Genomic DNA, 12,106 nt, shown 5'->3' on the forward strand with positions numbered 1-12,106 from the left:
TGGTGTACCTCACCCCATCCTCTTCACTTTACTTGACCTTCTCATACCATTCCTCACATCAACATCTCTCGAGCACAGCCATCCTTTTCTGTCTAGGCATATCCTCACATTACTGCCTGCTATGGATCTCTCTCTGGATACATAATGGCTTGGTATAGCAACTGCTCTGCATATGACTGCAAGAAACTATAGAGAGGTGTAGACAAAGGCTAGCACATTACAGGCATCATTGAGATTAATATGGATAAGTATTTGATGGTCATTTAGACTCAGTGGGCTAAAGGGTCTGTTTCTGTGTGGTCTGACTCAATTACTCCATGAATCAGAACTCCCAAGATTTGTGCAGACCTTGGAACAGCCTGGGAATACAAGGATATTTCTTTATAATGGAGGTGCGGAGGAATTTCCTTGGATGGCACTTAGAGCAATGTCCTTAGCTAGAAGATGTTGAATCTGTGGAATCACCACCGCAGCTGACCAAGTGGAGGCCAAGTCTTTGGTTATATTTAAAACGGAGGTTGATGGGTCCTTGATTAGCAAGGGGTGTCAAGGGTTACGGGGAGAAGACAGGAAAATGAGGTTGAGATTGAATAATAAGTTAGTCATGATTGAATGGTGGAGCAGACTCGATGGGTTGAATTACCTAATTCTGTTCCTGTGTGTTGTGTTCTCTTGTCTCTATGGAATTTGTCTATACTTGTCACTACCTCAGTAAAGCAGTCAGCATAATCAAAGACCCCTCCCACCCCGGATATTCTCTCTTCTCCCCTCTCCCATCAGACAGAAGATACAAAAGCCCCATGGTACATACCACCAGGCTCAAGGATGTTATCAGATTCTTCAGTGGCGCTCTTATATGATTTGATGGACGCTTGACCTCACAATCTACCTCATGATTATTTTGCACTTTATCATTTAACTGCACTTCACTTTTTTGGTATGTTTTACACTTTGCTCTGCATTGTTACTGTTTTACCTTATTCTATCTCAATGCACTGTGGAATGATTTGATCTCTATAAAGAGTATGCAAGACAAGCTTTACACTGTAACACGAGGAATTCTGCAGATGCTGGAAATTCAAGCAACACACATCAAAATTGCTGGTGAACGCAGCAGGCCAGGCAGCATCTCTAGGAAGAGGTACAGTCGACGTTTCAGGCCGAGACCCTTCGTCAGTATCTTGGTACATGTGACCAATACCAATACAGATAACAATGCATTATTTTTTCATTGGCACCCTTTGCAAGTGTCCCTAGTACATCTGAATTACACCATTAATATCACTCAGTTCCTTTCTCTCTCCCACAGAAGAAGAGCGTACAAAGTCCAAAGAAGAGTCTCAGGAGAAGGGATGGCCCTCCAATAAGTGCCAGTTTAAAACAGACATGATGACCCAGCCATAGTTGTATATCACCCCTGTTACTGCTGTCAGGTTGGCAGGGTAAAGAAATATCTCTACCAAAGGAGGTGTAAGATGCTCTTTCCCTAAGCAGGTCACCCTTGGGCAAGGTATAGCACCTGCTTAGCACCCCTTCCCCCGATCAGGGTCACATGAAGCCATGGGAGCAGGTGGTGGATGGTCATTTGAGCAGCTGGTGCACATAACAAGTCCTAATAATGTGACCACTGACAAGCTCTGAAGAATATTGATAATGGCCGTGGTCACCTGTCTTGTAAAGACACTACTCAGAAGAACACAATGTCAAACCACTTCTGACGAGAAATTTGCCAAGAACAATCATGGTCATGGAAAGCCCATGATCGCCTACGTCATACGACACGACACACAATGAATGAATAAACAATTAGGCTGTGAGCTAACATTCATGTGTGAGTCACAAGAGGGACGCTGGTGAAAGAGGACATGGATTTGGGGACTTGCCTCAGACCTTCATCACTGATCCCACTCCTCCCTACCCACATTTAGTTTTACTGCAGCCACCTACAGTACACCTCTCCTGGACTCCAAAATGCAATGGGTGTCAGTCAAATCAGGGTTCTGAACATCCTATCTCTACTGAGGAAAACCATACCATATCGATGGGCCAGGAATGAAAAGATTATACTTCAGGATGGGTGTGTTACATGACATTGGTTTGATATGTTTCTAGGGAAGATTGAACTTCAGTGATATGGATGTTTTTTCCAACACTTTGCATTACCTTTGGATCATTAGTCAAGATCTCCAATTAGTCAAGCCCAGTAACACAACCCTTTCTCTTCGCTGAGCCAGAGGATCCCAGCCTGGGGTCCATGAATCCCTTGCTTAATGGGATTGGTCCATTGCATTAAAAAAAATTGGGAACCCCTGCACGAGATGAACATGTAGTATGAATGAAATCTAAGTTTTGCTGCTTATTTAGAATAACTTGCTCATTCTGTTCTACCATTTAGTGCAGCCATTATCATATCATGGACTCACTTACTACAAGCAAGCAAAACTCTGCAAGAATGTTCATTCATCATCCACTTCTGGGCATGGCAAGCTTACAGTTCAGCAGCATACGTGCACTGGAAATTAGAAATCAATAAACTGAATTCCTACAGCATTTCCCACCATATTATATCAGAATCTAAACTTGAGGGTTGAATTTGTGCCCCAGTCCTAGTTCTCAGCTGCAACAATCAATCTGATTGTAAATATTGATGAATCATTTGATTTTGTTAAATCGCTAAATTTTGTTAATTCTCATCACAGTCTTCAGCCTTCATCCTGACTGCAATCACCATTTCTTGAAATATTAATCCAGTTTGAAAACACCAAGGACCATGTATACAGACATAATAAATGTGCAATTTAAATCCTCCCCAAGCTTTTCCATCACTTTAAGTAAAAGATGAAACCATATGGTATGTAACAAAACCAAAAGAAAGAAGTCAACTATAGTACCAGCAGAGCACTCTTGGCTCAGAGTCAGAAGATGGAGACTTGAGAACTGCTGAGTGGAGTGCTCTATCAAAAGGTACACTCTTTGGATGAGCTTTTAGACCAATGTACCTCTGCCCTCTGAGGTCAATATAATTGATGCCCTGTGACGATTTAAAGCGGATTTGTGGACTTTTCATTGTATGTTGTGCAATACTTAACAGCCAATTAAATCAACACACATCAAAATTGCTGGTGAATGCAGCAGGCTAGGTAGCATCTCTAGGAAGAGGTACAGTCGACGTTTCAGGCCAAGACCCTTCGTCAGGACTAACTGAAGGAAGAGCTAGTAAGAGATTTGAAAGTGGGAGGGGGGAGGGGGAGATCCAAAATGATAGGAGAAGACAGGAGGGGGAGGGATGGAGCCAAGAGCTGGACAGGTGATTGGCAAAAGGAATATGAGAGGATCATGGGACAGGAGGCCCAGGGAGAAAGAAAAGGGGGAGGGGGGGAAACCCAGAGGATAGGCAAGGGGTATAGTGAGAGGGACAGAGGGAGAAAAAGGACAGTGAGAGAAAGAATGTGTGTATATAAATAAATAACTGATGGGGTACAAGGGGGAGGTGGGGCATTAGCGGAAGTTTGAGAAGTCAATATTCATGCCATCAGGTTGGAGGCTATCACAGCCAATTAAATAGTATTTTATTCCAGTTTCTTGATACCTTGTGGGCAAATTCTTGCATTATAGGGAAAAGGATAGACATCAATAGATTTTTAAAGTATTTGATTTGCTAGAGATAGGGATGTATAATAGAGCAGCGGTTAGTGGTTAGCACAACACTTTACAGTACCAACGACCCCCATGCAATTTCCGTCACTGCATGTAATATGCTCTCCCTGTGACCCTGTGGGTTTTGTCCTGATGCTCCAGTTTCCTCCCACAGACCAAAGACCTACTGGTTGGTAGGTTGGTCGGTCATTGTAAATAGTCTCTTGATTAGGCCAGGATTAAATTAGGGGATTGCTGGGCAGCATGGCTTGAAGAGCCAGAAAGGTCTATTCTGTGTTGTATCTTAATAAATAAATAAATATTCTGACCCACCTCTATTCACTCCCAATGATATTGGATCTATATATACTACCTTCAATGGGAAAGAAAAGACTAAGTGAAATAGTGTTTCATTGAGCCGTGCTGAAGCTTGCTTTGATAGGTATGTAGTCAAATAGGTTATTAGTGTATCATGTAACGACTATCCAGCATGCCATGTGCCAGTGAGGGTAAGAATAGTAAAATAGTAATTACTAAGTTAAATAGAGAAAGTAAAATAGTAATTACTAAGTAAAAACACCCCTTAGATATGATTTAATTGCATGGTTTTAATTCTTTTCTCAAATAGTATAAAATTTAATGTAGTTTAATCTGTTTTCTACAAAAGCAAATAAGCTTACTGGCATTTATAAACAGCTGCAATTAAATGTACATATATTTTTAACTCTTTTGTCTGTAACTCTTCTGAAATATTTTGAAGTTCAAGCTCTAATTTAGTTAGAGCTGTGGGTGTGTTTTATATTTTAAATGGTTCTCACTTTTCTATTTCATTCATCTGTATATACATATCAAAGTGATTAAAGAATAGTCTGTGAAGAGTAAGAATTTCAGGTTGTATACTGTATACATTCTCTGATTTTAAATTAAACCAGTGAACTATTACTAGAACTCAGAGGCATGCTGCAGAATTGTTAAAACTCAAGGAAAGCAATGCATTCTGCTTCCTATAGCTACTCGAGGTCTGAGGGTTGAGCCACTAGGGACATACCACATCCCCTGGAGAGTCATATTGATATGCATGGTAACACAATGTTGCGATAATGCTCATCCACTTTCAGATCTTGGGTGCTGTCTGCATGGAGTACTCATGACCTCCTTGTCACTGTGTGGCTTTCTGGCAAATCACAAATTTACGCAGGTTGAATAACTGGCTATGCCAAATTGTCCCTAAAGTGTGTGGGGGCTGGCAGAAGAATCAGAAGAAAGTTAATAGGCATGTGAGGGAAAACAGGTTGCAGAGAGGTTAATGGTGGAGTTGGATAGATGGGATTGATTACTCTGTGAGGAAGCAAAGACTCAATGTACTGAAAGGCCTCCTTCCCTATCACAAGAAAGTAAGAGAAACATTCATTATCTATTTCCCATTTGAATTCAATCTAATTAGGAAGCGATCACCAAATGCAAATTGCTTGCAGAATCATTTAGACACCTAGAAAACTTGGGGATTGCTAGTTCCGTATTTGGCAGATGCTTTTCTGCATGATGAGATGTTAAGACTGGAAATCAGACCCCTAGAATTTTCTTCCATCCCAGAAATGAAGAGTTTCTCCATCTCCCAACCAATTATTAATTCTTGCACTCCTCCTGCTCATCATATAGAGTTACAAAATCAAATAATGTTACAAGTAGAGCCTACTGCACTTGCTGCAAGTAAAAACCGTGCAATTAAAATCAATTCTACAAGATCAAAAATGGCTTAGCATTAAAGATAATTTTAGTACATGGTTATTAAGGTCAAGTTCTTCCAGGAGTACAATAAGAATCAGCAAATCAATGTGTCAGCTAAGTTTTCATGATGGTAAAAGCAAATTCCATTTCAGTATAAAGCATGTTTGAGAAATCTATAATGGTGCAATAATTTAATACTTGTAACTTGAGGGTAATGATTTACTGAAGAAAAATCTAATTAGTATAAGTTCTGTTTGAATTTCTAATCATATTAACATTGGAAACATTGCAAGCTGTGCAACAACAGCTCAACAAGATCAGAATGAATACACTAATAGGCCTCAAATTGGATCACCAGAGGAAATATCTTTAAATTGAATCATAAAAAAGGAATTATAAATAAGAACTGTCTGATTGGCTATGAAAGTTCATCCTTACCAGAACAAGACAATCCTGTTATATCCTTTTCTCCAGAAGGCTCGTGCAGTCTTTCCCCAAGCAGGATATGAATCATCTTGGAGCATCATATCAGTGACCTTCATATAAAAAAGGAAACAAATGTTAGAATATTGCATATTATTTCTTCTGTATTATCTATTGCCATTTTTCTTGTAGGTCACAGATTTGCACACATGTTTACAACCATTGCTTAACAGCAGAGGCCATTTAGTCTATCATGTATGTGGTTGCTAGGAACAAAATCTTATTGCAAGCCCACTGCCATTTCAGCTGTGAATGAATGTGGGAATAACCTGAGACCTGAAATAGAGATACAAGAGACTGGAGGCTGATCTGGGGCAAAAGCGAACTACTGCAGGAACTCAGCTCAGGCTGTGTCTGCAGAGGGAAGTGCACAGTCAACGTTTCAGGTCAAGATGTTGATCGTTCACTTACTTCCACAGGCGCTGCCTGACCTGTTGAGTTCCTCCAGCCCAGCAGTTTTTGTTTGCTCCAAGATGCATATAACCAAGTTCTGATGTCCTGTTGAAATTTTCAGGAAGATATTGTGTATGGGAGGGCCCCTTTTTAGCCTGTCATGCCAAGGTATCTGAGGTGGTAAGCCCCAAAACTCTTAGACAAGGAAGTAGATTTTAAGGAATGAGTTAAAGGAGTGGATGGACAACAAGAAACTGTAGATGCTGGAATCGGGACTAACAAACAAAATACTGGAATTCAAAGAAAATAAAGGATTAATAAATCATATTGAATCCAGCCTGTTGACTTAATAGGTGATGGTGCTTAGAGTATACAATGAATGTAAAAAAGTGGCAATTTTTTCTTCCACCTTGCAAATATGTGAAGTTGAAAGAACAGCCATTAAGTGTAGGAGGCTGAGAAGTGATCTTATAGATGTGTATAAAATCATGAAGGGCATCGATAGAGTAAATGCCATCATCCTTTTTTGCATTTATGGGAAATCATGAACTAGAGGGCATAGGATTAAGATGAGAGAAAAATTGTAATAAGAACTTGAGGAACAACTTTATTACACAGAGTGGTATGTGGAATCAGAATCAAAATCCGCTTTAATGTCACTGGCAGATGTGACATTTGTTGGTTTGCGGCAACAGTATGGTGCAATACACTAAAAATTACTATAAATTATATATAGAGAGCTAGGGTGTCTAAGACTTTTGCATGATACTCCAGTAATTTTATGCATTGCACTGTACTGCTGCCACAAAATAAAAACACATTTCATGAGATTTGTGAGTAATGATAAACCTGATTCTGATATAGGTCTCTATTGTGGACTGAGAGTGGGAAGGGGCCAGGGAGAGGGGTACCATGGTTGGGAAAAGGTGAAGGGAGACGGGAAGGAACAGCAGAGAGACATTCTGTAATGATCAATAAACTAATTGTTTGGAATCAAATGACCCTGCCTGCTGTCTCCAAGCTGGGTGTATCTGTGCCATGCCACCCACTCCTGGGCCCCCGGCGCTCCTTCTTTGCCACCTGTACCACACCACTCCCGCTGCGTACCACCCTTGCCACTCCCAACATCCTTTGCTCCCGCCAAATACAAACTCACTCTCTGCTCCATTCTAGCTATACATATACCCCTAAGACTTTTGATCAAGTCACCTAATCTTTTGCCTATTTTTGTACGAAAGGAGAGATTAGCACTCCCCTTGTGAAGGATGTAAGGGGTCCTAGTAGCCTTACAACAAACAAATGGTCAAGCACTACCATCTACTAGGCATTGGCGTCTAACCATGATCCTGTCTTTGTTACTATTCAACAGATTTGCCAAATATGCCCATAGGAAAATAAATCTCAGGCTTGTATATGACGACATATATGTACCATAATAATAAAATTTATTTTGAACTTTGAACCTTTAACAGGTCAGTTTGAGGGTCTAGATAAAAGATCTCAACCCAAAACATCAAATGTTCATTTCCCTCCACAGACGCTACCTGGCACATTGAGTTCCTCCAGCATTCTGTTTGATACCTGAAAGGATGGAACTCTGAGAGTTTAGAAAGTGGATTCCAAAGAATGAAATCATCATGAAGAAATTAGCAGCCAATAGTTGCACATTGCAGGAGAGAGAAACAGCTTCAATGAGCAGAGAATTCTGGCTGGGAGTGGAGAACATGTTGAGAAAAGGGAAGGGCTAGATCACAGAGATGGAAAGATGGAAAATTCTCAGGATCAGACTGAAGGGCCAGAGTGTTTAGAGACTTGGCAGTGGGTTTATGTAGAGATTTAAAAACACGGCAACATATTTTAAGTTGGAGATGTTTCAATATCAGGAACCAAAGTAGGTCAGCAAAGACAAGTTTTACATTTTTGCTGACTTTTATTCCCAATGAATTGTCAGATAGTATTCTTCACTTGTGATTTTTAAACAATAGCCAAGCTGCAAGAAATCTGGCCTAGAAATCAGATCCCTTAACATCAATTTCTCATGCCCAAAATGAGCACAAAAAACAATTTTATCTGGGTTAGATTGGCTGTTCAGAAAATTTTCACCTCAGAAAACCAACCTAAGTACTTCTATGTAATTTTCCTGACTGTGTTTGACATTTTCCAATTTCAGTTGTGCACTGATGGAAGCTCACAATGCTTCCACCGTTGCTGGGTAAAAAACGGAGCATTGGGGTGCCACCTTAGACCTTTGTTGAAAAGAACCACATTGTACCCCAGTTGGCAGTAAGATATCGAAGGGTCTGGACTATGAGTTCGATGTCGCGCACACACAGTGCCTACCAAACTCAGTTTTCAATGCAGGACAATGGAATGGCCACTTCCTGACTTGAGACAGCATGTTTGTGTAAATGATGTCAGAGGGCGACACACAGGAACTACTTGGCTCTTGACGAGCCTGTATGCACATGCATCCCCCCACCACCACACACACACACACACACACACACACACACACACACACACACACACACACACCCCCACACACACACACAGACACACCCCCACACACACACACACACACACACCCACACACACACACACTCACACACACACCACACACCCACACACACACACACACACCCACACACACACACCCCCCCACACACACACACACACACACACACACACACACACACACACAGACACACCCCCCCACACACACACACACACACACACACACACACCCACACACACACACACACTCACACACTCACACACAGACACACACACACACACACCACACACACACACACACACACCCACACACACACACAGACACACACACTCACACACACACACACACACACACACACACGACTGCTGACCCTCTCTAAGCTCTAATACCTTCCTTCTATGCAACTGTTCTGTGGCTAACATGGGGCAAGATCTATTAATGGTTGACATCTTTTCCCATGTGATCAGTATACAATATGCAGCAATACAATGTCTCTAAGAGTCTTTTAGCAGGAAGAAAGTGTTGGTAAGTACTGAAGGAGTGACCCAAGAGTGTACTGAGGTGGCAGGGCCTAGGTCCCAGTCCAAGACCAAGGACTGACCCGAGGCTTGGACAATTTAAGTACCAGGCCAGATTGAAATGGTCAGAGTTTTGGGGCTGGAGGTAAGGGACAGGCTGGTTCAGCTCACTACTCTATGAGGTTTACTCATCTCGGCACTGAACTGAGGGCTGCAGTAATTGCCAACTTACTTTTGTGAACTTCAGTTCTGATTCCTATTTGCTTACTTTTATTGTTTGCACAATTTGTTTTTGTTCTCCCTCTGCACATTGGATGTTCTATGGTCTTCTTTTGTTTTAATAGGTTCTACGGGGCTTCTTTGTTTTGTGCCTGCCTGTGAGGATACGAATCCCAAGTTGTAAAAAGTATGCATACTTTGATAATAAATGTACTTTGAACTTTGATGCACGTTTTGTGATTTAGAAATGGACATTATGAGATCTGTTTTCTAGACTAAAGTTCTAGCACTGAGGTTAGGATTTTTACACCACCTGTAAGGAATAATCAGTAACATTTTTAATTTTTTAAAGTTAGGGGAAGGCGATAATCTAGCTATGCTGACCTGCGTTGGCTCCCAGTGTTGTAATGCCTCCAGTTCATAATACTCAGCCTTGCTTTTAACCCTCTGCACAAGCCTACTGTCATTTATGTAAGCTCCTCTGGGCCTTCAATCTCACCTTCAGAATTCTACCTTACCATCACTGTGATTCCTTCATTGTAAAAGCTCCCTCACTCGCAACTATTTGAACCCCTAGTTTGCGTGCAAGCTGCCATGGCTCTGTTTCTAGAGCATTTTACTCAAATTCAGGAATTTGTGCAGGGATTTAGATGGGGCGCAAATGCAACAGGTAGCATATGATCAGTGTGCCAACAGAGAGGGAAAGGATATATTCCAAGTATCATACATTATCCTATAGAACAAAACAACAAATATAATGAAGCCACCAGATGATATAATTTTTAAATTTTTTTCTTATGGACTGCTAGTGACTTTGGCAGCAATCTGAGCAGGTTTTGGGTTTGTAGAGTAGGAAAAGGATAGGTTTCAAAGAAAACCTAGCATGGAGCAGGCAGCAAAGTCCCCAAATTTGGTCCAAGTCCGAGATATCAGGCCATAGCATGTTTTGAAAAGGAAGCCACAGTAGGAATTGTCAGATTGGATATAGATGGGCTCATTGATAGCCAGGTAAATCATTTATGGACCACACCCAAACCTGGTAGCACAACAAATAAAACAAATAGCTATCATATCAAGTATGTGATGCACTTACAAGAAGTAAAAATGGTGCGCAATACTTTTAATACTGCATACAAAAGACCTAACTCTACCACACCACCTCGGGTGGCAAGGTGGAGATACGTCTCTACCAAAGGAGGTGCGAGGCACTGCTTCCCTCCACTAGCCTGTAGGTCTCACTTGGGCAAGGTATAGCACCTGCTTAGCAACCCCCACCCCCCACCACCTCTGGATCAGCATCGTGTGAAGCCATGGGAGCAGGTGGTGGATGGTTGTATGAGCAGCTGGTGTATATCACAAGTCCTGGTTATGCAACCACTGATGCCAGGCAGACAACCTCTGAAGAGTATTGATAATGGCTGAGGTCAACTGTCTTGTAAAGACAATGTCCAGAAAAAGGCATTGGCAAACCATTTTTGTAGAAAAATTTGCCAAGAACAATCATGGTCAAACGACCACGATTGCCCATATCATACAGCACGGCAATAATGATGGCGATGATGACAGAAGACAAGATCAACAGAATAGAATAAATAGACTGAATTCAATTTTAGGACAGCTATTATAGTGGATTCCACTTAACTGGGACACGTTAGGACCAGTACATTTTTGGCCCAATTAGGCAAAGTTTCATAAAAAAGACAAACTGAGTAGCAAATTATGTACTTATATGAAATACAGCACAAAGTAGAACACTACCAAAAGTAGCTCAGTACTATAAAACTGTTATAGTACTGTTATTGGCAGAGGCATTCATCCACTGTATACAATAAATAAAATCAGTGCAGATAATGAACTGCCTTCATACAATGCCATTGGCAATTGCATGTTCAAATCTTCCTTTTCATTGTTACGTTCAAGATGATTGTCAATACCTTCAAATTCTTTTGTAGTTCCTAACCTGCTGAAATAGTGAAAGAGTTTCATTTTCAGTCTTGGCTGTTTCTGGCATCTCCAGGTCTGAATGCTTGAAACCCCAGTGAGCAAAATAGTTCTGAATTGTCTTACTGCTTAATTCTCACCAAATATCAGTGACAAAAATGATTGCTTTTTGAACACAAATGCAAACAACTAATGCTATTTAAAGACTCTAAGCACGGTGTAGTGACTGATAGTGTAGAATTTAGTCACAAACCAACCTAAGAAACTAAATAGGGAGGACATGCAAGCTTTGCATGGACAACAACGGAGGTCTGAATTGAACACAACTTCTGGAGCTGTCAGGCAGCTACGCCACCAGCAGCTGTATCGCATGACTTGTATGACCCAAACTGTATTGTATGGATACTTTCCTCTCTCTTCCCTATTGAATGGGAATGCTTTTGTACTGTACTAATTTGCCAACTGCCGGTTGCGATTATAGAAAAGTATTTCACATTTCCCAGCAGTCTGTATTTTTGCAGCCATTTGATGAACGCTATTACAAGTCAGGTACACAAAAGCATGTAATTTGGGGCAATATTGACTTACCCTTTCATGACATCATGCTACGATCTTGAGAAAGCACTGAATGATAAGTGTTAGCTGTTGCAGTATAATCTACAAAAGTAAGCCT

The 12,106-nt window shown here is 41.1% G+C and overlaps 1 protein-coding gene and 1 non-coding gene across 6 annotated transcripts in view; one reads left to right on the forward strand and one right to left on the reverse strand.

The window, feature by feature from the left end:
• The window catches only part of tmem117 (transmembrane protein 117), a 433,754-nt gene that overhangs the window by 111,647 nt on the left and 310,001 nt on the right, over positions 1-12,106 (reverse strand). For all 5 annotated transcript variants that reach the window (XM_072267436.1, XM_072267437.1, XM_072267433.1 and 2 more), the window contains exon 5: positions 5,803-5,900. In XM_072267436.1, coding sequence (XP_072123537.1) covers positions 5,803-5,900 — 98 coding nt within the window. The remainder of the gene's footprint in view (positions 1-5,802; positions 5,901-12,106) is intronic.
• LOC140203519 (U6atac minor spliceosomal RNA) lies at positions 7,465-7,590 on the forward strand. The gene has a single exon (XR_011887389.1). It is a non-coding gene; the product is annotated as a U6atac minor spliceosomal RNA (small nuclear RNA).

This window comes from Mobula birostris, chromosome 9 (assembly GCF_030028105.1).
Source record: "Mobula birostris isolate sMobBir1 chromosome 9, sMobBir1.hap1, whole genome shotgun sequence".
Classification (NCBI taxonomy): domain Eukaryota; kingdom Metazoa; phylum Chordata; class Chondrichthyes; order Myliobatiformes; family Myliobatidae; genus Mobula; species Mobula birostris.